This window comes from Phalacrocorax carbo, chromosome 9, assembly GCF_963921805.1.
Source record: "Phalacrocorax carbo chromosome 9, bPhaCar2.1, whole genome shotgun sequence".
Classification (NCBI taxonomy): Eukaryota; Metazoa; Chordata; class Aves; order Suliformes; family Phalacrocoracidae; genus Phalacrocorax; species Phalacrocorax carbo.
Window position 1 is genome coordinate 30069960 of NC_087521.1, and position 27543 is coordinate 30097502.

General features: G+C 41.3%; 1 protein-coding gene across 3 annotated transcripts in view; it reads right to left on the minus strand.

Annotated features, from left to right (window-relative positions):
- Positions 1–4726: 4726 nt before the first annotated feature.
- Positions 4727–27543, minus strand: part of BRF1 (BRF1 RNA polymerase III transcription initiation factor subunit) — a 175629-nt gene continuing 152812 nt past the window's right edge. For all 3 annotated transcript variants that reach the window (XM_064460929.1, XM_064460931.1, XM_064460932.1), the window contains 3 exons: positions 13992–14043; positions 10737–10905; positions 4727–8503 (listed from right to left, as the gene is read on the minus strand). In XM_064460929.1, the coding sequence (XP_064316999.1) occupies positions 8466–8503; positions 10737–10905; positions 13992–14043 (259 nt within the window). In that variant the 3' untranslated portion in view covers positions 4727–8465. The remainder of the gene's footprint in view (positions 8504–10736; positions 10906–13991; positions 14044–27543) is intronic.

Sequence of the window (27543 nt, forward strand, 5' to 3'; positions counted from 1 at the left end):
CGAGCTACAATCACTAGCAGGGGGAGAGCAAGCTGGGCGTCATGCCCATGGGAGCAGTTAATAGTGAAGAATAAGGGATGTCATAGGGAGCCATCTGAGATGGTTTCACCACCCATCTTTGCAGTATTAGGAAACAGATCCTGTCTCAGAGGTGAAATGAGGAGGACACAGCTTACCAGAACAGGTCTCCTCCACCGTACTTGCAGCTTGCTTCTCTACCTCCAATGTGGGACATCCCTGGCTCTGACATGTGGAGCAACTTATGTTTTCATGCTCCAAGTCTCACCCCAATTTTCTCTCTGTGCTGCTTTCCCCCCTTTTTGTATCATTTAACATCTCTGCTTTTCAGTAGTGATTGCTTACTCCTGCTGGGCACTGAGGACTCTGCGTAGAATGAAAGCTGCAGTCTCCAGCAAGGTTGTTGCAAGCTATGGTAATAGCAGGAGTAACTTAAAAAAAAATAAAAAACACCCCAAAAAACCCAACCCCAGAAAGCACTTTCTCAGATGCAAGACACCCTGTGCCCCAATCAACCTAAAATGAACCCAAGAATTTAATGATATCAAAGCTTGGCTGGGAAAGCAGGCTTGAAATATCACTGGAAGAGCCACAACCTTCCTTCCAAACATCAGCTAAGTCCTGTAATAGCTCTGTCTTCATTCTGCCTACTTCTAATCTTCATTTGGGATATCATGGATGGCCTCAATTGCTTTATCTCCTTCTAAGCTTTATATGTGCTGTAGTGGTCAAGGTGGAGTAATGGATGGGATTGATCCATGGGTTGAACACAGCCCTTGGGACCCCAACCTACCTCTCTGCACAGTGTACTAGTACACCTGCTTCTCCCCACTCACATGTGCAGCAGACTGGGACAAATTTAATCTCCTAATCGATGTACCATCATCTCTCATCTGAGATGTAGCCCCTTTCACACTGGTATTATACTCACAGCAGTAACAATACCTGGGGTCTATGCTGGGCAGCTTTACACTTTACAAGGGTTGGCACTAACCCTGTTGACAGGGACCTTTTGCTTACCAAGTGGCCAGGGGAGATCAGGAAGTCTACACTTGCATGTGTGCCAAGAACACTAGTCAAAAGTATTCTAGATGGTGTTTTATAAATGCAATGCAGCCCGCTCCTCTGAACCAATATAAAATATACAGGGAAGATCAACAAGATGAAAGCTCCTTCATTTTACCACAGGCAGCAAAACCCACTCAGACTCTTCCTCATGGTACCCAATGGTCCAGAAAGAAAACACAATGATTCACATCACACTGATTTGCTGTTGTCGACCTCAGAGCCTATGGTAGGTCCTACTGATTCAGTGCAGCATGCAGCAGTACCAAACAATTTCCCAGTGGCCTTGTGTAAGAGTTTGCTTGAAAACGGTGACTAGAGTTTTGAAACCATTTGCTTTAGCTATATTTTACCCTGTATCAACCAATGAATCTTACTTGAATTGTGCTGGTATGTGTGTGAGGACTCTCCTTTGGTGAGCTCTCAGAGTATTGGCAGGAATCAAAGCAGATACAAGGATTTAGCCTGTTTCCCAGACACGATGCTGCTCAGAACAACCATTATTCAATTACAACAGATCCATGTCAGAGTAGTCTATGACCACCTGGAGAGAGAAAGTTTTGACAGTTGCAGCCATCCCCATGCAGAGCTGGAGAGGGATGCACCACGTGCCGCGCACTACAGCTGTATCACCACTGAAGTTCCTTTTCTCATTTACTATAAGATCAGCAGAATAAGTAACTCCACTTTGCTGGTTAATTAGGCAAGGCAGTAGGTTGTGCTTGACAAACAGAGTAAGAAGCAGCTTTCTGTGACATACCACAATATCACAAACTGTATTCACCCCAGAGCACTTTTCTCCCTTCCTTCATTACTGCTACCACCTCTAGAGACTGTTGCTAATGGCACAGATCCTCAGCTGATGTAAACCAGCAAAGCCCTTATTGCCTGATGCAACGTCGCAGGAACTGTACCAATTTACAGCAACTGTCATGGATATTTTCATGTCACCTTCTTATTAGTTGTTTGCATTTTTAGGAACTTGAGATCTCTCACTGCCAACAGACATCTGCTTAGGGCACAAATCACACTCTTTGCATGGGGCCTTTACTCAGAAATGTTTACTCTGAAATCCTTATGTGCCCAAGGGTATTTAACGAAGGCCAGGATTAGCACCTCTGCCAGAACGGCAGACTTCGGAGACTCTCATCAAAAAGGACAGGGATCAGAGAACACTTGCAGCTACACTACCAGCCGAGCCGCTCGAGGATGTACGGCTGCACCAGCCGTGAGTGCCGTCCTCCGACACGTGCCACTGCTCCCCAGCAAGGTGGTACGCGAGGCCAGCTTGGGCTGTGCCATCAGCAGTTTAGCCTATTTTTGTCATGGCTATAAAAAAGCAGAGTTGAGAAATGAGCATGTGGCTTTTTTTCCCCCAAAACCCTCACAGATTCTTCTTTGGGACTGAGCAGCCATGGGTGGGGGGCAGGAAACATCTGCACCGAGCCAGAAACCTGTCTGCCAGCCCATGGGTGGGGAACGCTGCTGTCCATTAACCAGCACAGGGCAGCTGACAAGTCAGGGCGGTTAGGAATCACACCTGACAAAAGCAGATGTATGTCAGCAACTGTGGCATGGCCAAAGACTTCAATTTTTAATGCAGCTGTGAGACCAGCTGGGTTTCCAGAGATGTGAATACTGTCACAGTCTGTTCCTATGCTCACTGCCTGTGGGCACCTCATTGCAATGAAGTATTTTCTCACCCTTCTGATGTTTTTTAAATTCAGCTTTGTCCTTAACACCAAACTACAGCCCTTAAAACCACCCTAAATAAGTAATCTCCTTTGTTTTTTACTCAAATTAAACAGAGGCAGCTCGCCATCTCCTCTTCCTTGCCTGCCTAGGTGTCCTATTGCTTCTAATCCTCAGTGGACTGCCCAGTCTACAAATGATGAAGGCGGTGCAGGATATACCATGAAACACAAGGGGTCAGGAATTCTTGTGGGGAAAATGGACAACGCTGCCTCACCTCTGCTCCTGCCAACATTCAGCTTTTGCCCCTCTTAGTCTTCGCGTATAAATACCTTTCACCTTTCCCACAGAAGAGCACTGAAGAAAAATTACCTGGTAAGCACATGTTCATGCTGTTTCATTGCTTTGTTCAAATTCCTTTAATTTGCTGTATTTTTTTGGTTTTGAAGAATTGAGAAACTTTACTATGAGCACTAAGGGCAGTAAGAAAGCTTTCTTTTTGCAATTTTGCAATAGAAATGCATAATACAATGACTGCCATCCCGTGTCCAGTATAATGCTACTTACTGCCAACTCATACAATAACAAATGTAAGATTCACATTAAAAGTCATTAAATCCTGTGCATCTAGAGTCACCTGGCAAGACGGGAATTTCATTTTGCATTTTTATGAAATGTATGTGCCTCCCTCATTTCCATGAAAATGCACAACAGTCCCATAAGAAAAAAACAATTATGGAGGAACTCACCAAGTAAATTTATTATACTCTAAGTCATGAATTTCCACCCAGCTCCTTTCTCATGTGCTTAACCCCTTTCACTAAACAACCACCACTCACCAAGACCACTGCCAGGTATGGGGACGGGCATAAGAAATACCAAATAATACGCTGTAATTCTTCTTACACACTTGATGTGAGTAGAAAATTACAACAGTCTCTTCTGTGTTACAAAATGTGAACCTAAGAACAAGTGTGCTATGATCTACTGGCGACAAAAGAAGCTAATATAAAGCTTTACATGATTTCAGCTTTATTAACATTATTTAACTTCTCATACCCTTGAAGGAGGAGTATTTGATGAACACAGCTGCGGGGACAGAATGGTTTTGGTTATGAAAGCCTGGTGTGGTAGGGAAGAGAAAAATTACAGGACAAAGCCAATAACTGTACAGCCTGGGAAGAGCAGGAAATAGGTAGGCAAGGTAGCCACTATTATTTAACAGCTTAGATGTTATGAGTGAGAGAGCATCAGTGATGGACATCACTGAAGAAGTTCCCAACTGACAGTGAAAAGGATTGGAACAGCTGAAAAGTAACTAAGATAAGAGCATTTTGATGTCAATGAGAGTAAAAGTGCACCTAGATGAGAGTATGGAAACCCAGTGAAATGCTAGAACGACACATGCTTACTGCCTTATCAAAACTACTGCTAACTGTCCTACATGCTAAAACTTTGCAGTCGGCACTCCTGAGGCTCCCATAGTAGCTCCCCTTCCAGGAAAAAATAAAAGGAGCAAACACACATGTGTACAAAGGGTAGATGTGGATTTTGGCCTCCAAACTGTGGCAATGAGATGTTGATAAAATAACATGATATTTAACTCAGCACACACCTTATTTATCAAGATACAACTTTTAGAAACAAGCACTGGAATAGTTCCACTAAACACACACACAATACATTGTTCCCACAGTCAGTTAATTATATAGCTTAGTGGAAAAACCTTGTTAATCCTACGCAGTTTACAGAAAGTATCCACATTTATCAGTGGAACAATATCTTGTAAAAAACACACGCCTGATTAGACGTGTTTTCCCTTTCAGAGACGAAAGAAAGCTCTGAATTACAAATTTTGGCCACTATCAACCAATCATGCTGCAATCAAAAACAAATGTTCATCAGAATGAAGACAGAAAAATCAGAAATTAGATGGAGAGCATTATAAAAGATGGGTTATGCAAGGGTTTTACTTTTTATTTACAGCAAATATATTACAGTAAAAAAGCTTAACATGGCTCATATTGTGGTTGTATAAGGATGACACATATGCTTACATTAAACAGGTTTAATTTCCTTGGCACTAACTGAACCAAATGCAAGGATTCAACACAAAAATAAGAAACAGAACATTTATTAAGCAAACTCTACATTAACTGTACACATCTGCAACCAGAGTTTCAACGCAACCCAAAGAATACAAACAAACCATCGGGATGGCAAGAACTTTTCGACGAACACGTTTAACCCTCAAGACAAGACTGTCGGGCACCATTTAAAAGTTGCTGTACTGAACACAGTGATTTTAAAGAAATGTCATAGGTGATTAAGACACTGAAAACACACTCACCAGAGTGAAGAACCCTGTTCTTTTCCTTATTTCTTTCATTTTTCACTCCCACAATACAAGAGTGTTAAATGGCTGCAAGGCACACAAGCTGGATGCAACAGCTGGAGGGTTTTGTCTGTCAAGCAAAGTGACTTGCAGCAGGAGACATGCTTTATGCAACAAAACCTATGATATACAGCTTGTGTGGGTTCAAGTAAGAAGATCTAAGAACAACAAATGTTGAAGCCTTATAAGCTCTCTTCATTATAATCAGAATCCTGAGAAAAGCAGGGTCCAAATTACTCCAAGTGAATTTAGGCTCATTTATATACAACAAAATTGTCCAGATACTTCAACAGTAGTAAACAGAGTTAATGCAGTGTTAATCTTTTTACATTTTAATGACTAGCTATAAAACCAGAAACTAGCATGTTCTAATCTGTTTACATTTCCTGAGCTTAGTTAAATCAAGAAGGAATGAACATTAAAAAAATCCCGGTCAGTCACCAATAAATTAAAAATGTACATAACCACTATAGCTTAAGAAGCCTTATAATGCTCAGAGTGAAGTCTGCCTATCCAATACCACGGCCTTTCCTTCAGGACTCCTGTCCAGAAACCACACCATTAACTTCACCAGCAATACTGAGATGCTATGGAATTGTAGGTCTTTTTCTTTTGCTCTCCAAGTGCCCTTCTAGCAGACTATGCAATAGTCTTTCCTAATGAAATCATATGAGAGCATTCAAATACTGCAATCCTCTACTTCCAGTGCAGGAAACAACGTTCTCAGAAACACAATGGGACACTGAAATTCAAATTTACTAGCAGCAGTTATTTGGTGGACTCTTAGCTCCCACACATAACATCGCTCTATTGGCAGCAGGCTCAGTATTCTGTGGGGGAACAAACCAACGAAAATCTACACAGAAGACTGGAGGAAAGACTCTTAGCAACAAAGAATTCATCTTAGCGGTTTCTTTAAAAGCCAACATCATGCATCTGAGAAAAGCACTCAACCTACATGAGTCATATGCATGTTTATTTATGCATGTTTATTTCCTGCATAGAGAATAATGTGTACCTTGGAATAAAACCCAAGCTTTGGGAATATACTGAAAGTATGGGTGTTTGTAATAGTGCTATTGGCAGATTAATTCAAACCCAAATGCTCAAACTCAACTGTCTCAAAGACTTGCAGAGACAACTTTGATAAAACAAACTACTTTTTAAAAAACTTTCTGCTTATAGCATGATTTTGAATTTATGGTGTAGATAAAAGAGAGGTAGAAAGGTTTATCTCCTCAACATAATTTTCTGTGCAGTATTTATAAAGTATCAGAAAAAAATCCATAGTTTTTCAGTGAAAATGCCAGCTTTCCCCCTAAGAATTATATGGAATTTCTTCTTTCCACTGAAGTGCTGCAAACTAAGTAATCAAAATCTGGTTCAGAAGAGATGTTCTTCCCATTAGCCTCACTACATCATTTTTTGTTACCAAGTTCCACTTCTAAGAAGTCACTGCAGAAATACTCCTATACAGGGCTCAGAAATACTACCAGATTCAACCTACCCAACAAACTACATTTACCAGCCAAATAATATCAAGTCTGCTCCTAAAAAAAAGCACTCGCTCTTGCTCTAGTTACACGATCCCTCTTACGCATGCTGCTGAAAGGGACACAAAAGGTATGGAAGGCCATATGGCCCTTCCCTCTTTGGTGACAACCACAGGTACGAGCATCATCATTGCTCTGGCTGGCAGTAGCTAGAGAGCTCCCCAAGGTAGCTTCTTTTCCTGCCACAATCCACCCCCCACAGCGGGAGGATGGATGGTGCTTTAGTGGTGAGCCGCTCCTCAAAAAGGGTAGGAAGCTGACCAGCAGAGACAGCTTAACAGAAACCATGTTGGTAAAATAAATATCCATGTTTCTCTGGTGTAAGACAAGCCTGCAGCGCTATGGCTTTTGTGATTGTCACTAGACACGGGAAAGAGATGAAAACATCTTGGCTCCTGCAGCTGCAGTCATCGAGACCACGATCCAGACTGCAGTGCATTTCCCACTGGGCCAAGAGCTTTGGAGCCAGCTGTGCCAGGGAAAGGCAGGCCAGAGGTAACAGGGTGGGATCTGGCAATAGGGACTCCTTCCCTGACCCCCGCTCCCACAGCATTGCGAGAGCTGATGCATCTGGATGAGGACCCGCTTGTTGACATTTCAGGGCGCACAGGGCTGGAGCTCCACCGTTATTCACGTAGCAGCAACTGTACAAGGGTGGGATTTGAGCCATGAAGGTCAGACTGCTGGACAGTGACCTTTAATTTACCCACAGAAATTTAAATAAATTACATTAAATTAATTTCAGCCAAAGCAGATGCTAGCTTATTTATTAAAAAGCTCAGCTTTCTCTTTCTTTCAACTGGTTTTAGAGATGGGCAGCTCTCAGGAGCAGACCTTCAAACTAACTCAGTCAGACAAGAGCAGGGCTGTAGAGATGGCCAGAGTGACTCTTCCTGCAGCAATACCAGCCGCAGCAAGACCTGGCTGTCCCTCAGGATGCCCAGCACAGGCACGTGAGCACAGCATTGTCACCCACTTGCTCCTTACACTTCTTGCCTCACCCAGGCCTCCTCCCTCCTTCCTTGTAAAACACACCAGACTTGCAGTGGAAGACAATTCTTCACTGCTAACATTGCCTTCTATTGTAATATCTTTTAAAAAATCTATGATTAGTATGAAGAATTATTTCATTCATTTCAAAGAAACAGATACTGTCCTGCAAATATATAACTTGTCATTAATTTTTGATAAGCTTGGGTAAGGAAGCTTGTATACAATAACAGGGTCATGTTTATAATACAGGTTGGAGATGTTTTCTTTCTTTTCCTTGTAGCATTATGAGACAACTAATGCTACCGTACTCAAATAATCAACAGGCATGCTTCTCATTTTTACCCGTCCTTCTATCTGTCCTTCTATCCGCTCCTTTTCAACAGCATGCCTAAAAGATAACATATGCCTAAAAGATCACATAAATAAGAGATGTGTTGCTTTCAGCCACACACAAAAACTCTATTTTTCTCTTTTGTTCTCTGGAAACATTACTCCTATTAATTTCATCCTCAAACTGTGATCCACCAAAATAAAAAAAATTCAAGTACAAACCCAAACTTGATTGCTGGGTTATGGGTCAATATAAACTGACCAGAGTCAACGCCAACCTAAAATTTGCATTACAAAAGTAAGGATTGTTCAGTTACATTTGCTGACCATAGACAGCTTCTTTCATTACTCATACGGTTTGAAGACTGAAGATTTGCTGGGAACGAGACACAGTCCATGTCCTTTGGAAGTAAACGGAACTAATAGCCATCATCATCATCCATATCACAGCCATAATCTGAAACACATGAAGACAAAAGCATATAAAATGCAAATATTCCAGGTAGATGGAAGATACAACAAGGTATTGCTACTTTCAGGTTGTTTTCCTGCTCTGTAACTAGATGGTAAGTTTTGCCTTTAAGCAAGCATTTTTAAAATAATAGTATATTTTCTTAGGGCTAAATAAAAAGTTCTTGCATGCACTTTCCTCACTGAAATAAAATTATTTGTAAGCACGTGTGTGTAAATATCTCTTCTCACTTGTCACTGGGCCCTCATTTAGGAATACCTGGCACATGGATATGTGAAATATTTGGTTTAATCTGAGGTTAAGGTGATCAAGCCTGATTGTCACAAGTAATTTGGAGCATGGTGGCTGATAAGCAGCAGCATACATTTACAAGTAGGCACGGTTCTCACTAGACATAGCCACCAAGAAAAAAAGCTGCCTTGTTTATATTATTCATGGGTTTATAAGCTGAAACTGCAAGGGTTCAGAGATAGCTCAAGAGTTCCCATCAACATCAAAGGAGTCCTGCAATGAATCCTGACCAACACATCTGACTCAGATCTCCCCTATCTATGCGCTCCTAAGAGGAACAACTTAAAATTTTGATCAGAATTTTTTATCAAGTTTTGTTTTCTTAAGCAATGCTGAGTGCAAAGACTGTGAGATGCGTGTGTCAGAAGGCATGTCTGAGTGTTTCTAATGCACCAATTTCTCTTCTGTGTGCTTCTAAACACAGTGAAACAGATATTTTCTGCTGCGAAGTCGAACCTAAGGATAGCTATAGCTATTAGATATGAGCATCCAGTAAAGTTAACCTTTATACTCCAAATTCAATACAGTGCAACATTTCATCCAAGAGTCAAGCAAACGCTCAGAAGCAGAATTAAGTGTGATCTATAACAATTTGTGTAGAATAGGTAAAGTTCACCACCTGTAATTCCTGCAGTTATTCCAGGCAGGCAAGTCTAAAACCCATGCAGAAAGTAGTTAGAAAGGAGTTATTTGTTCTGCTGAGCAGCTCTGCACACCTGCATTTGAATTCTGGGAATACTCCTTTCCTTTTTATTTTTTTTTTAAACTCTGATTTTTCAGCTGTTGTCCAGACCAGACAGGGAGTAGCGGAATGTTCTCAGAATGGTTTAAAAATAGTAACATTTACAAAGAAAAAAATCTCAGTGACCTTTATTCTATTTTCGTGGGGGGTTTATTAATAAACATAGACCCACCCTCCCCAACATGGGTGCCTTTTCTTGGGAACATTATTCTAATAATAAATGCAGGCACCAAACTGTTTTTCCTATGGTTCAGCAATTATTTTCCAGTGGAGAAATCAATTTAAAAGCAACACACGCTTTTGTGAAATGTATACATATTGTCCATGAAAGCTAAATTAATAGTACTGGAAAGATTTTTGCAGTAAATAACATTTCAGCAGGAAACTTATTCCCATCTTACTTTTTTCACAACCCATAATTAGCAGCTCTCATTTTAAAAATATTTTTGTATATTTTCGAAGCTTAACTTCTAAGGGGAAGTTTTAAATAAAGGACAAATGTGGATGTGTCCAGCTAGGAAAAACTGCCGCGGAGAGGATACTGCCTTTTCCTGCCAGCAAACAAACCTAATTAAATGAGTGGCTTTGCTGGGTAACCCAAATAAATTAGCACACATCTGTGTACCATACAGCACACCGTATGCTATCAATGCAATTTCTGTACTTGGTGAAGAACTCTTTCCTCCTAACACTCTCCCCAGAAATAGAGTGTGACAATTCATTTTGTTCTGAGCTGGACCGCCACATCCCCAGGGCTCAAAGACAATCTGGACACCACTGCAGCCCCAGCTGAGGAGGCAGGCAGGAGCAGGGCGGCGCAGCTCGGGAGGCAACGAGCCCGAGAACTGCTAATGGAGGGGTTACTGACCCCGCAGTTCCTCAGATCCACATGAATAAACCTAATTCTGAGGAAAGCGTAACGTCAGTTTGTTCTTGAGAAGCTATCTTAGCCTAAAGTTTGAGATGCAAAGTTTTCTCAGGAGGAGCCTCCAAGAAGGTCAGGTTTCGGACAAGGGTGACTCCAGGCTTTCCCACAGGAATGGGCAATGCCTGAAAAGTGGCAGGGGCTCTGCACCAGATGAGCTGAGGGCAGGGACAAGCAGGGGAACCCTGTCTGGCCTCAGCCCTGCAATAATTAACCCTACAGCACCAGCAGACGGTAATTTAGACAGTATCCCAGCTTACCATTTCCTCCCATTAACTGCAGGGCGCTCATGCAGTGGTCATCATCATCTTCTATTTCTTCCTCTTCCACCTCTTCGTCAGGGTTATAAGCTACTGGGCCACTCTCCACTAGCACAGCGGCTGTTTTTTCTAAGTCAGGGGCTTCTGCTTGAGCATTCGGAAAGGTCACCTGCATAAAAGAAGGGGGGACAGTAGAGCAGCCTTTCCTTTTGTTCAATATTTGTACAAAACTTTAGCAGCTTCCAAATGATAGGGTCAGGAGAGCTGGAAGCCCATGTCCAGTGCCAGAGGGTGAGCTCTTCTAGGAGATGTGCAAGTTGCTCAAAGATACGTTGCCCGAATGAAAGTCAGGCACAAACATCCAGTTTTCACATAATTCATAGACAGGTAAGTGAAATATCCAGAGACAGTACCAGCAGAACAAGGAATTTCTTGCAAGCACAAGGTAAGGAGAAATTTGGTGGTCAAGGCTCCTCAGCAAAGCTCTGCAGGAAAACTTACAACCTTTTTCTTGTGCTCGACTCACATCAGGCCTATTACACAATAACAACGTTACTGACACTTTAATGATAGCAAAAATGTACCCTTCAAATCAGAAAAAAACCAACATGTATTAGTTTTGACAGCTCTGGTTGGATTTATTTGGAGGCACAATGAGCTGTGGAACAAATAGCACTCTTTAGACAGCACTTAATGTGATGGCAGAGCACTAGGTTGATAATACACGCCAGCACCTGTAACATTACCTATGAAATTCATCAGAATAATGATCTCCAAACATTAACTCGGGAATCGATCACCGACGGGACCCACTCTGTACGTGCACCTCCCCAACTGCTCCAAGGTTACGCAGGACACAGCAGGAAGGGAGAGAAAGGGCAACACCGCAAGGAGACAGAGGTGAATTTGGAGAAGATAATATTGTCTTCGGTTCCCCTAATGACAGATCTGGAAATGGTGCAGGAACCAGCAACGTGGTCTGCCCCAGCACGGCCCAGACTCTGGTCTCTCCAGAGCTACCACTTCCACGGTGTGCTCAGCCTAGGGCTCCACATCCCACCCTCATCCAGGGAAGAAACATCACAGGAGCTTTGTCTCCAACAGCTTTGTAACAGGACACTTTTCACCTCCATTCTGTACTTGGGCTATTTGGGGTTTGTATACTAGAGCCTGTGCCCCACAAAGACATCTCATTACTGGCAACTTGAAGAACATTAAAGATTAACCATTAACGCTGCTTTGTCATGTAAGCAATTTTGAGAAGGGAATACATAACAGTACCTGTCACTAGTTAGCAGTTATCAGCAGAGTCATCTCCCCCACTAGGAAAGATGGAAAAGGCTGGGACTGCTTCCTTGGGAAGGACAGTGGTGAGATGCTCCTAACAATGAATGGACCAAAGGAGACCAGGAAACCCCAGCTCCTCTGGTCCCTACTACAACAAAAGTCCTACAGTGCTTTAGGTTTTAAATTACAGTACACAACTATGTACTGCTGCATCTTCTCCAATTCCATTGGCAGTAAGTTCTGATTTGGCGTTGTAATTTGTTTTTATTTATTTATTTATAAATGGATTTACTTGGGATGCAGTAACTCCCAGAATCCCTGTTACCCCAGGCACTTTAGAGATACACCATAAGAGAAAATCCCTGTACCAGAAAGTTGATACTCTAATTATTCAAACATCAAAGCTGCTCCTGAACTTGTCACATACCCTGACAGTCAACCTAAAGAATCTGCCTGAGTTTTTCAAAGTCACCTAAGGGTTTGCTCCAATAGCTCATTAACAGGGCAAAAGATACCCATTAATTTTAATATAAAATCAAGTATTTAGATATTCAGATCACTCAAAGACAGGTTTTCATTATTTTTTAATGCTCAAATTAATCATATTATTTAGAGGAACTTCCCTCCAGTTTATTTTATATTTCCTACCATTGCTTTTGCCTCTAGAGTGATCAAACTGAGTCCGTCTAGGTTTTCAGTATAAGCAGAAATAGACACAACAGTTTGAGACAAATCAGCATCATAATATATATCAATTTATATGCTTAAAAGTATCCATCTGCTCTGGAAAAATGAGTGAATATAAAGGAGTTACAATTGAGTCATTATTTTTTAAAATTGCACCATGCTAATTAAAATGTGACCTTCTCCTAATTATCATGTCCACTTCCAGACTGCTGTACTTCTAAAAATGTGCGGAGTTTTCTAATGAGCATAGCATAAGAAGTGAAAATGTATTTCCCCAGGCACCATATCAAACTGTTCCTGAAAATCAATGGGTTTTAGTAATTTTCAAAATAAGGCAGTCAAACAACCCCTTTAAATAGAACTTCCTGAATCCACTTCCAGACATCCTGGACTTCAGTTCAGCATGTATCTTTATGTATGGACGGGCAATTGCCAAAGCATGTTAAACTACCCAAGTCAACTGGTTCACTTTCAAAAGGGCGTTGGTGTCACACATTCATGGGGAAAAGGACGAATACCTTTGGTACCTTAGAACAGAAGTTTTAGATACGCATTAGACAATTATTTTAACATACGCAAAAATGTATATGCCTACTTTGTACAGTGTGAAAGCAATAGTGAAAGCAAGCAGTTATTGCTGTGACTCTGATAATAATCACAATCCCTTTGGCAGAAAATGCAAGTGCACAAAGCCACCCAAGGACGGGTTCTGGTGGCGGCCAGTTACTAGCACTAACTTTTCCACAGCACTATTGTATTTTCAAACTAAACAAACAAACCAACCAAAGAGTAAGTCATGCTATATAGGGTATGCTGCCACTCTGTGTTTCCTCACCAGTCTCCTGCAGAAGCCCAGCCCTTCCCTTGGGTCAACGCTGGCTGCTGCACAGAAGCAGTGTTTTGCATCGTCCCGTTCTCCATAGGGACGGTCCAAGTGCTGAGAAACAGACACAAGCTCTGCCCTCTCCTACTCCTCCTACCCACTTGTTTGATATGTAACTTCTTAGATGCTTGCAGGGAGTTTTCTCTTTCTTGCTGTCTAACCAGGCATTATCAGGCTGTGCTAATGTTACTAATGGGTAAGTAAGGGCAAGCCTTGGTTAGAAAAGAGGTGATGTCAGCTTTGCAGTGTTTGCAATAACCAGCTCCTGGTCTGATCAGAGAGACAAGATTCCCATTTCTTTTGCCTGTATCTACCACATAACCAGAGCTGGGCTGAGAAAGGCTTGTGGGAATTTCCAGACTGAAACTGTTGCACTAGAAGTGCTGGACTTTACATACCTCTTCAGTGGCAGCCTTTTTAGCAAGCTGTGTTGAAATCAAGGGTCTTAATCTGCAAAGAAGGAAAGAAGAAATGGTCAACATCAGAAAAGTTACAACACGCACAAGTGTCTGACACAGAGTATTCACTCTCCAAATAGTGAAAGCACTTTGCTAGTGTTATGTTGTGCAATTACCTTTTTAAAGATATAAGATAAAGAGCGGAGAACCAAAGACTCCACAATAATTAATACACACATTCCCGTGTAAGCATCTGCCCCAGTTCAGGATAATAATAAAAGATGCCTGTCAACAAGCACAGCAGCAAAACCTCATCTCAATCTGCAGCTCAGCCTGAAGGTCTTTGAAATAGGTGGTTTTGTCACATATTACAAAAGGCAAAAGACTCAACTGATTTTTTGGAAGAACTCAGATATGCAAAAATCAGCTGTGCTCCGAATCACCCAGCACCACTCTGCAACTACTTCCCGGTATTTGATGGTATACTGAGGATACCAGTAAGATTATACATGCAGAATATCATAATAATCACAGGCAAAACTCTAACTTTTATCTACAGAAATCATAATAAAAAACAAGGTGACGCTGCATACCTTGAATGAAAAATGACAGAAATTGAACAGAAACATTTTGTAAAATTCTGCATCAGATATGAAAAAGTCCTGCATATTTAGGGAGTAAAGAAGGATCAGTATTACTCTACAGCTAAGTGTTAAATATTGTTCTTTCTGAAAAACATTTCATAGCCTGTTGTCTCCTTACTGCCATGAAGGCTGTTCTCAATCCATCATTTAGTGCTGCTTTCTGGTCTCTCCTCCTCATCTAGATGTACCTAGTCACGAAGAGGATGACTTGCTTTCTACTGAAACACTGCTCAGACAGCTCCTCAAGTACGTCTTTTAACTAAGTCTAGGCAAACAACTTAATGAATACCAATTTATGTCTCCAGAGATACAGTCTTTTATGATAAGCAGTATCTTTCTTCTCATTTTTCTATTAGTCATTCCTCCCTGTTAACACACAGATACGGGTTGTTTTCCTACTTATTAATTTATTTCAAATAATCAGCAGGAGGAAACAAAACCCCAGAGAATGAGCAGGGGAGACTCAACTCATTATCTCTGATGGAGAAGACAATATTAAAATACAAGATATTGGCTAAGCTCCAAAAAGGTTCAGAAACTGGTCATCTCTGAAATGCTTTGCAAGACCCAAAAGGCATTTTCGCATCCAAAGTAGTACAAGGTATCTCCTTACAGTAGATCTAAAGAAAAAGAAGCCACGGAAATGCTTCAGGAGCTGTACCACTGAAGGATCCAAAACATATTATTCTGCTACAGATACTTCTTTTCATATTTCATAATTATAAAAAATTTCAAGAAAGAGATACTCTTGACCCACATAAACTAGCTATTACTTATAAATCCTGGTATCTATTACTTACAAATTCTGGGCTTATAGAGAATGTATCTGAAGGCATGGATGTATTCCTTCCTATGTGCCTGGCTTTCTCTTTCCTTTATCGAACCTGAATTGTAGAGTTTTCACCAAATCAAAGAATCATAGGGACCTTTGAAAGGGACCTTTAGAGGCCATCTAGTCCAACCCCCCTGCAGTGAGCAGGGACATCTTCAACTACATCAGGTTGCTCAGAGCCCCGTCCAACCTGGCCTTGAATGTTTCCAGGGATGGGGCATCTACAACCTCTCTGACCAACCTGGGCCTGTGTTTCACCTCCTTCATCATAAAAAATTTCTTTCTTATTTCCTAAAATTTGAGGCTACCTACCTACTCTCAAACACCATTTTCCAAAAGTCACACTGTTTAGACCTTACAGAGACATGAATGCAGCAATGTCAAAAGGTTATGTAGCTGAAGGATGCTAATTACCAAACAGGTTGTGTTTCATTGACATGACTGAAAAAACCCACAAGGGTAAGAAATGAAGGACCTTTATTTTAAACCAGTAGTACTGATTATTGCAATTAACATTGTACCAAAGATAGCACCTATTTCCTCCTGTTACCAAAAGACATCAGACCTCCCTGGAGCACCCTGAAATCTTTCCTCCCCCCAATTAAAATCAAGCTGTTGAGTAAGACTCACAAGGTAATCAGAAACTGCTGACATTTCTTTTACAGCAAATTATACATGTGCTCACACAGTGAAGAAAACAATCACAGCTATAGGAAGCAAAGAGTAAACATTCCAGTTTCATTTTAATTAAAATGGTCCCCTAATGAAAATAAAAAGATTCACGCTTATGAAAAGCCTATTTGCAAACTTTAGTGCTAAATCCAAGAGCACTTCTATACCATTTTTCAGCAGCAAGTGATTCTCACACCCAAGCTGAAATTAGAGCTGTATTTCTGTTCCATGATAATTGCTCACAAAGTATACATCTTCACTTCATTACTAGAAATATAGCGCTGCCACTCAATTTGGGCAATACAGTTTCTCACTCAGCATAATATCTAATGTATTCAAAAGCAGCGGGTCAGATTCTGCTCCTGCCCTGGCTGTTGGGTACCTGCTGCAGTGCAGATCTGAAGGGGTCACTGGCCATGTGGGCTGAACAGTCCAGCTTGCTGTGCCTCAGTACTATGTGCTACCTAAAAACACTAGTCATGAAAACTGAAAAAAGGTAAAACCACCGCAAAGAGAGACAAAAACTTATTTCCCCCCTGAAATATTATCTTTGATTAAAATTATATAAAAGGGAAAAGAGTTAGAAAAGTTATATAAACAGAAAAGTTAATTTATCTCCCTTGGCTCTCCTTTTGTCTATGGAAAACCCTATTATTACTGCACAAAACCATTTAGGAAGATTTTATAGTGGGGTTTTGTTTTGTTTCTTAAATGCCCCAATGTCCTGACCTCCTTAAACCAGAGCAGCTGCTGCCACACCAGCCATATGGAGCAATAAATTACTGGCTGCCATGGCTACAGATACGGGTTCCTTCTGCTGTCTGGCTGCGCCACAGAGGGGGGAAAAAAGTGTCTTCGTGGAAGAGCATGACTGCTTTTGAGGCTGGGATAGGTTTGAGTATTAATGATCAAAAGAGCAGCTTGAAAAAACAAGTAACTGACGTGTCTTATCCAACTTTTAATGTGCAGAAGGCTACTAAGGTATCCCCATGGACATACACAATACACATGAAAAATCCTGTCCATCGAAGTCCAGACTGAATTCAGGGTTGCCAAGTTCCATAAATAGCAATAATATCCTGCATGAAGATACGACTTCATATATGCTAAAGCAATAACGGCCTCTATTTAAAACGTAATGTTGTGACTGGAAAGTAATGGGGTTCCTGATCTTCACAAGTGTTTCTGTAGTTGTTCACTAGTTATGATGATTTCTAGTTGAGGGTGCTTTTGTTATGAACTTTGCAAATTAATACAGTACCCTGTGGGAGGGAGTAACAAAACAAGCAACTTTCTGAACAGCAATGTGATCCGCAAAAGGGGGAAAAAGAAGATTTCACACAGCCCCAAGTGTTATATCCACATTTCAAACTGCTTCAAAAATTATGCAGATCTACAAATGCTCATGTCAGCCAGCGCACCTAACACTGGAGGCAGATAATCCTGACATGTCTGCGACAAAAACTAATGGCACGGTAAATGGCATCAGAGGCTGCTCCCTGCCGAATCTGCTCTGCTCTCAGCTGAGATGTACACGACAACATCTAGGTTCGTCCTCCAGCTTAACAATTTAAAACATGATTCAATATAATAGCTCCTGACAGGGCTGGAGATCACACAAACTGAACTTTCAAAGTGAGCAAGTTCTCTGAAAAAAAAGCTGGCTGTGACAAACAACTGTTCTTATTTTGCGTATTATTTAATAACAAAAGATTACACAACACAGTACATAAAGCAGAAAGAGCACCGCGAGGCAATAAAACCACCTAACTTGCATCAGGCTGTTCGCCCACCAAAAAGGTTTACAATACCATAACAATCTCCTCAGTGCAATCCTGCAAGTAATTTGGAAACTCACCCAAAGCTCTGTTTCTTACTGAATTTTAATTTACTCCATCCAAGTAGGGAACATCTTATTGCTGCTTACTGCCCATACTAATTTTATACGTGGACAACCCCAGCATATGCGACAGAAAACAGAGATACAACGGAGCCTGCAGCCACAAGCTGGCAGTGTTAATTATGCAGGTCATCTAAGACAAATGCCCATAAAACCTATATATCCATACCACAGGCCCTTCATATCTGTACCACTTCCGTGACAGAAGAAGCTATTGAGAAACGATACAGCAAGAGGCCAGTCAGGTTCTCCACACTGGCTGAGATCCTTCCCCGACCTGAGGCCAGATGGTTTTGCCTCAGGAGGTCAGTTTACCGGACATCTGCGTGAGAAGGAAATGAATATAAATGTTTACCCCAGCTAAAAATGCCCTTTAATTAGGTACCGTCAATGTTATCCTTACCGGAAAGCTGGGAATTACCTCCCTACAAGGATTTTGCGCTCTTGTTGGAAACACAACATCAGGAGATACTGACCCACTGTTCTGCCATTAGGTCAGGACAAAGGGGTGACCCTCCTGGACTCTGACCTTTTCCTGGTCCCTGCTCTTTTCCAGAGGGCAAAACAGACTGCAGTCACGACTGCAATGCCGGAGCACTTTGGGGTTTTCACATCCAGCTGCAAATCCCACCATCTTCTACATCTGCTTCTGGCTGAGAGCCAGGCGCTCACAAGAGCCATTCCCTCCCCTAAAGAGGAAGCCAAGGTGTGTGGCCAAGGACATGGTTGGTTGTGACACTGATGAACAGCTGCCTGGTGCCCTGAGGATGGGGCTGATGTGTAGAGGGCGCACCATGGCACACCAGAAGTCCAGATACAACCATGGAAAACATCACACTCTGCAGAAAGACAAAGCATCAGATAGATGCTCACAGCCTGAAACCATGTGTGCCCAAATGTGACACAGGCAGGATATTTTGGCTTTCTGAATGCCAGGCTGACCAACCGGGCCTTTGCCCAGCCCAGCTCACCATCAGTATGAAAGCCCCAGGGAGTTTCCCTGAATCACTCTCCCCAGTGATAGGCCTGCAGAGACTCCAGCCAATGATCAAAACACCAACTGAAGGGCATGTCCACATTGCAATAAGCTCAGCTCACGCATAGTGAGGTCCCTTGGAGCTGGCTAATCCCGGTGCTGCCAGCTGCACAAATATGACTGACGGAGCAGCAGGTAGGGGCTGAACCCTGCTAGATACTACCAGATAGCTGGGCAGCAAGACAAGGATGCATTGAGCAGTGCCTGAGCCAGCTACTTCTAATTCTGCTCCAACACACCTGCGTGAACTCCACCAACTCCACCAACACAGCCAACATTTTCCTCCTGTTTCCAAGCAAACAACACTACAGAAAGAGCCATTTCAAGAGTAAAAAAATTAAAGCTGAAGTGACAAAGAAAACTAGAGTGAAATGAGAAATTGTTCCCACTTCTGATTCCCACTCAGTCCTCTTTCATGCTAGATCAGAGGAGCTTTGCTTTCATCAGCGCAGCATCAGACAACGCAGCACTGAGAACATCTTCAACGCTAATGAGATTGGCCTGTTCTAGCAAATGCCCAGGCTTAAGTATCTAGGGACCAAAGCTCACAGGAGTAAACTGGCAAAAAATAAGAACCTCCATCATTCACTAAAGAGTATATTTATCAGTGAGGAACTAAGCACCCACGTCAGTCACCAATATGCTTTTGAAAAGCAGGAACTTTGATAAAGCATAGTGAACTAAACACCTATTTCAGGTTTTTCAGAGAGGGGCAGAGGCCACGTTATCTGCCTTCAATGACCCAACTCGGAGCAGACAATATTTTTCTGCATAGCTGAAGCACTCATTCCTCAATTAGATGCTGTAAAATAGAAACTTGTTATTCTTTCCACTGACTAAACCAAAAGATTTTCAACAGCAAAAATGAAAAGAATGAAATTTAAGGCCACCTTATTGGGACCGAATGAAATTATGCTACTGCAGCAGATCCAAAACAATCTCTCCACATATCTGCTTCTAAAGGAAATTGCTGCAGACCATGGGAAATTACAATTGCTCCAGGACAAGAAAGGCTGACTGATCTAATATTTCTGGTCGACACACCTTCTTCCTGGGTTTGTCAATAAAGACACTGATGAGCTCATCTCTCCACAGGTCAGGAAAATATTAGTTGAAAATACGCTATTCCTTTCACCATGGAAATTTTTCCAGATGAAATGATGGCAGCAAGGCATATTTGCACCTTGCTGGGAAAAGCTACTTAAAATAAGGAAGCTATGAAGCATTTTAATGAAGGTAAATGAGTAATCATGATGGTCTCAGTTAAGCAAGTCTAATGGCAGTGTCACTTCTAAAACATGGGTGTGAGACAACTCATGTGGTGACAATCCAAATACGTCTAACTATCTTACAGCACAGTCTTTCCAATGGTAACAGTGAAGAATGCATCTGTAATGACAGAATACACCATTATTAGCAGATAAGGCAAATATAAATAATTTTAAAATCATGCTTGGAACTACAGTAATAGAAATGAAATTAAAAAAGTTAAATGAACACATAATCTGAACAGAAATATTATGCTATTGAAAAGTTCTCAGCAGTGGCACTGCTGTCTCTGTTTCTGGTGCAAATATATTTTTCTAGACTTGGGCAAGGAGGATTACAGACATTTGCTTTTGGACAGGTGTTTTGATCACTCTCAACCTCATAAAAACAGCTAATGAGGCAAAAGATGAAAAGAAAAACATCTTAGTAACCTGCAGTCTCAGAGAACAATCCACTGAGATTGTTATACCCCAAAGTGATGCCAGATTTATCGTTAGATCTTCCCTGTTGACATTACAAGGACAAGAATCATGCTAGGCAAAATACTAACTCACCTCTTCCACCACCTCTGATAGAATATACCACTGGGCAAATAAAGTTTCTCTCATACAATGACGAATCCAAAACTAATATTTCAAAATTCAGGTAACTATAGATTCATACAGGCAATCCATCAAGGAATAAAGATGGATAGCAGATTTTTTTTCCTTATGTCTGGTCTATTATACATTAAAGAGCAATTTCACTGCCAGCCATCTGGAAATCAATGTATTCCAAGCTTTATTTCATGATTACCAACATACCCCTTCGTAACTCATTTCTAATTATAAGCAATAAATCATTCCTTCTTGCTTGTAATTTATAACAGCCAATTAAGGCAAACCTCTTATTTAAATAGCAAATCTAGCTTTAAAACATCATATATTATGAGGTATGCACAGAACATCTAATCAAGCAGCCAAATGGTAGAATGATGATTTAACATGGCTTTTGCAGCCACCGAGGAGACATGTGGAAGAACCCGCTCTCCCCTGTAGCCCAGGTACACCAGGACTTTTAAAAACCAAAAGCACAGGTCTAATCTGTATGATTTAATGCAGAAATTGACATGTAGTGATATGTGAGGCAGGACACATCTCAGGGAATTGTGGTGTCAAGGCTTCCCTCTACTGTATCGGGAAATTAATAAAGAGGCTGTAACAGGAGAAGCAGCTGTAGGTTGGTCTAGTAAGAATTTCTGGACGTTTTCTAACTTCATTTTAGGAACTAATGGTGAAAGAAGGCAGCTCTAAATTTAATACTTAAAAAAAAAAACAAACTCAAGCAGCTTTTTCCGTGCCTGGATTTGCATTCAAGAAATGGTCTGGACTCCTCCTCCCAAGCCGAAGGACACCACCACGCACCGCCCAGGCACTCATCCTCTCAGCTAATCTCTGTTGTATGAGATTTTGCAGGTGTTAGCATATAGCATGGCACTTGGCACGAGCATGGCACTCTCGGATCACTCCTCCCCATCCCTCATGGATAGGAGAGGATCAGGCAGAACAAAGCAGTGAAATGGTCTGCAAAGAAAAGGTGTCACCAGACAAATCCAGATTATTCCTTCAGGGAGAAGTCTTTAATGGTGGTTTCATATGGCAACTCTAATCAACAGAAGAATAGCAAAGAAATGTAGTGGAGGATGTCAGACAGGACCAAACAGGGTGGATCCAAAAGCACTGGCAAGTGCACGGAGAAGTTTTTACTTGTATTTGTTCTTCAGTGTAGGTCTGAGTAACAGGCATGCGAGTGCAAACTCAAGAGAGGCTTCTTATAAATAGCTCTGCTGGGATTTGTCCATTAGAAAAAAAAAAACCTCACTCTTGTCAGAAAAGTATTTGATACAATTTTGGATACAGAATTTATTACATGAGAAACTGATCTCAGGAACGTGGAAGTGGTTCCCACTGAGATTTTATTTGGTCATCACACAGCTCAAGTCTGTTCCAGATTCACATTGTGTCATCTGGTAAGCGTTTACAGTAGGAATCAAGGGAACTGGATTTGGAAAAAATCCATCACAACTGACCTAAATCTGATCTGACCTGAATAATAAAACTAAATAGCAAATTAAAAAATGGCTATTCATCAGCTGCAGGAGTTATCTCATGAGTTTCCTTTCCTCAGACATACATGAGGGTTATGCACACCACTTTTTTTCTCCCCTAAGAGTGGTGGTGATGAAGGCTATGGGAGTATCCCCTTGTACCAAAGGTGTCAAAAGCCAAGTGCATGAGCGCTGCAGGCTCCACCGTGTTCCCTTTCCTTTTCAGACACCATTTGCTCCTGAGAGAGCAGCACTTGGAAGTTGGGAATGGAAAATATCAAGTAAAGAAGAAAATCCAAAGAGAACACCTTGGAAGGGCAGCAGCCACCATGTCGCTACCATGTGGCCTTGTCTTTGCCATACAGTTACCCAGAGTCATCCCACAGAGCGGCCTTGGCCAGGACGGTGCTTGGCATGTGGTGCTGCAACAACCACCCGGGTGCAGGGAATGCTGCGTTAGACCCACAGCCATGCCAACCCACCTTACAACCATGTGTCATATTCACAACCTGCCTCGTCACCGAGGCTTGCCCACATTGTTGCTTCAGAGTCTAAGGGGTTTTGCTGCCAGCATCGCTTCATTCATAGAGACTGAGCTGAAGATGTACAGGTGCAGCACCATCTAATCAAACACATAGCAAGTCTCTGTAGATGGATCATTATTTATGTAGACCTTGTAGTGATGTATTCAACAAAAAGTGTCACCACTTTCAAGACTCCTTATCTTCTTTTTATGAGATCTAAGTATGATTTATTCATCTTCTCCAAACACAAAGTTCAAAGACATCTTAACATCTGGTTTACTCTCTTAGCAGTGAGAGCAAAACACTCAGAAGAAAACTCAAAAATCACTGGCTTGATGTTGGTGAAACTTGGGCAATATTTCTGGCAAAAACTTTGGATGAGGATGCAACAGAAAAGCCTGTGCAAAACTGTAAAGGGAGGGAGAAACAGACACCAAAGCCTATAAATTTCATTTTGAAAATAAGGCGTCATTCCTATTATGCCTGTGGATGTATATCTTCCCCATATAAAGTTTTAAAAGCTTTATATAACTATATTTCTAAGCAAGCTTGTAATTAGTGAGGGCCAGGCTTGGCTCTAATTATAACTTGTAGAGACACACATGGAAATACTTAGCTAATAACCATAGCGATGCTCTGTCGATGGCTGAAGTCAGGCTGGCATATGATTGCCATGCAACCACCTGAGTACTTCTGTCTTGTGTAAACTGGGCTCCCTAATAAAGCCTGTAGGACTGGTCTGTCAGGTCTTCCTCCCAGCTCTGCCATACAGGCTAAGCCAGGCTTCACTGCCACCAATGCTGTGATGCCCTGCGAGCCCACATCTGGCTTCTTTACTCCCTATAACCATTCTGTGGGATACCTGTTCCCACCTCACCAGGACACGCTGATACCAAAGGGACTAGAGAGCCTCATAGAGAGCACTGAAATTGCACCATTTCAGCAACAGGCATGATCAGACTTCATCCAGTGCATGAATCGGTCAGGTGGCAGCATACACTGTTCATTACTCTGTACAGCCTTTTTCAAAGTTAAAATAAAGTTGATCCCACACCCCATGACAAAAAGCCAACAGGATGCTCTGCTATTAGAATATCCCTCCAAGTCAAAGTTCCTGTAAATCTGAAAGTTCTTACAGCTCTCTCAAATCTTTGGATCCAACCTCTACTGACATAAGGAAGGTCCAAAAAGTAGCCTGTACCCTTCTACTCCAACCTTGGAAGCTGCTTGCATGGCACTCTCTATTTGGGTATAAGCATGCATGGATAATAAAGTACAAAACCGGTACAAATCGCTGGGAAAATGGCCATTTACCATCAGATATGACACAAGTTTAAAAGATTAATTGCTACACACTCAGGGCATTGGCTCACACATACTGTTATGTATTAATGAATCACTGAACGGGGTCACAGAAACCCTTCATTTTATGAAAAGCCTATCTTTGTTGCAATGCATTTGGTACAGATAAATAGATGAGTGTGAAAATGCCACATTTTCTTATGGAAAGAAAGTTCCAAGTAGAAATGATAGGAAGGAAAACAAAATTAATCTCTGTTTTAAAATCTGTGTACAATATGTGCAGCTCCTTTCACGAAAGGAGGACGCTAATTCTGATGAGCAGACAGCACCATCTTCTCCCAAGTCTTGTGTAAGCTCCATGTTGCACATCTGTAACTAAGTTGAGTTAGGTATTGTAGGGGAACATACACGTAAAGCAGACTTATTTAATAGTGGTTTGCTTTAATACAGCTTAATACTAGTGTTAACAGACACAAATTAACTAATCGAAACCTCATTCAAACTGCAGGGGAGATGCCCCTCGCAGCCTCTTGTGGTGGATTAAGTGAATCAATTAGAAAACCTCTTCAGGTGAAGCTGTGCTGCCTGCAGCTGGCTGCATGGGGCCAGCGAATGGGGCAAATCTGCTTGGGCCACCAGTCCCTAATTTGGATCAGTCAAAACAAGCCAGGTCAGCCTAAGGAGACCTTTGCTAACTATTACCCTTTGAAATTGCTGGAGTTTTTAAAATCAGTTAATTGTCACTTGCAAAAGCAGGTCAGCCTGCAGATCTGAGGGATGGTGAGAAGCAGCTGAGTTCAGCTGGGAAGACGTTTCCCTGACCTTGGCTTACAGCCCACCCAGATGGCTCCCAACACCTCCTCTTCTTCACCAAGCCCTCATCTGGACGGGTGGAAGGTTGACCCCAATCTTAAACATTCAGATGGCCAAAACTTCTGTAACTGGGAATTAGTCACTCCTCATCAAAGCAAAACACAGCAAACCCTCATAACAAGATCTGTTTAAAAATCCTTACTTCACCTCATGTTTTTACCCATCCCTTCCAAGAAATTGTGGCCCCTGGTGCTTAGTTCTTCAGCCATCAAAAATCCAGTTTCTGAGAAAGGTCAGTATAAAAGCCAGGCAAGTGATTCCTGTTGCTGAACAACATCCTTTACTCCACTTCACCGTAGCTACAGAAGATGCATTAAAAAGAAAATTACTGCAGCTACAAGGCTCCATTCGAAAACTGCTCATGCACATCCTCAACTTTGTGTACATGGAAATACTGAAAAGCTCTAATGGTTGCGGTTGCCTTTCAGTGCTGTGCTGCTCCCCTAGACATCTACAGCTAAGAATGAAAACAGGCCAGATAAGAAGGAGTCATATAATGCTATGCAAGCTATATTCCTATCACAATTATTAAGATATGGATTGTGAATGGTAAAAGGAGTTCAACTGACCATGAAATGTGCAAATACTACAATAAATACTTATACACTGTCTTATTTATATAAAATTCCTCTTTCCCATCGTATCATTCATCTTCTGTCACCATATTCTGTTAAGCTTGTCAGGCAATTTTTAACATACAACAGATTTTAGTACAACTCTAGTGAGAATGAGTAAAACATGAAACAAACACTATCCATCTCAGGTAAATCCCTACTTTTTCCTTTGTACCTAGGAGAGCTTGCACTCGAACCCCATTGTGAAATAACAATTGTATTGAACAGAGAGGACAGTGAATTCCCACTGTAGTTTAAATCCTTCTAAATACTAACTTATGTTTGAAGATCAATAAAAAAAATGTACTTTCAGGTTAATCTTCTGCCTTTTTTTTTTAAATTTTATTTTGAACTTCAACTACTTGCATTCAGAATTCACAGAAAGTAAACCAGTATTCCTACAAGACTTAAGCTACTTAAAGTGCTAAGAAGTATTGCGAGACTTGGTATGTACAGACCCTTTCTAGGCTTTGTGCTGCACGCATCCCTCTCCAAAGCGAAGGGGCTCCCGCTGTACACAAAGAGAAGGCTGTTTGGGCTGAAGTCACAACTTCAAAGACCAGTAGCACAAAATTTGCCAACTCACTTGGTCATTCAAGCAAATGTCAACTGAAACAAAAGCACACTGAGAAAAGTTGTTCCAGAATGTCACGCTGGGAAAATAATGCAAATTTGTATCGATGATCAACTTAGCTTTAACCAAGTCTAACGAGCAAGTTTGCTTTTGTTCTTTTTTACCACCATGCTCATTTTTGCTCTCTAACTTCAAAAAAGCATATCTGAAGCATCAGTTAAGAAAAAAACTCTAATTTTAAAAAAAAAAATTACAACCTCCCCTCCCTTTTTTAAGAAACATGCATTAAGTTTAGATTTCCTAGATTCTGTACTTGGTCAAAATATGCAGCAAATGCCTAAGCAGTGCTTGGCCCCAGTGAGACAACAGTCTGCATAGACTCACTTGTAACACGTCTGCCTTTCAGCTGTTTCATCTCCATAGACTGTATTTCTTTTATCAGCACTATAGCATCATTCCAGTTTGCCTTAGTTTTTTTGTGTCTACGAAGTATCGTGGGAACATCAATACTTGGCAACCTAACACTTGGGTTTTTAGCATGACACCATGGATCTCCATGTTACTTTGCTCAGTTGGTTTGTAAAATGTTACAGCAAATAAAGAGATGGATAAAGTATTTTGTTAATGCAACGTAAGTGCCATATTGTAATGTAAACACTTTTCACTGTGCATATTTTTATGGATAAAGCTTTTCTGAGTAAACTGTTTTAAAGGAACTGAATCAAATTTAAACATATGCATGATAGACTTACATTTGGAAGTTAGTTTGGTAGCAATTTATGACCCTTTGGCGTGAACTTTCACAGTTATTAGAGCAAGAATGTCTTAGTTCACAAGTGTAATGTTTTGCCTGGCCTCAATGGAGAAATTACAGCGGAAGCTCCTCTAAGGTTCTTGGTACCTCCAGGCTTCTGAGTATTAATACCTTATTTGAAAATCTTAAAAGATGAACAAAAGAGCAGCATAAACTTCATAAACAAAATACATGCTTCTACCACAAACCCGCTTTATACGAAGATGCTAAAAACAATTAGCAACAATGGCAAAAATTGATCCATCCCAATACTGAACTTATTTATTGCCTCTGCACCTTCCCATTGAATTATGATATCCATACAAGTAGTCCAAACATTCAAATTCCCCATCCATCCTGCAGGGCAAAAGTGAAAAAAATACACTTCAGAATGGCATATGAGCGATGTGGTATTTTTACCAAATGGCAGCAC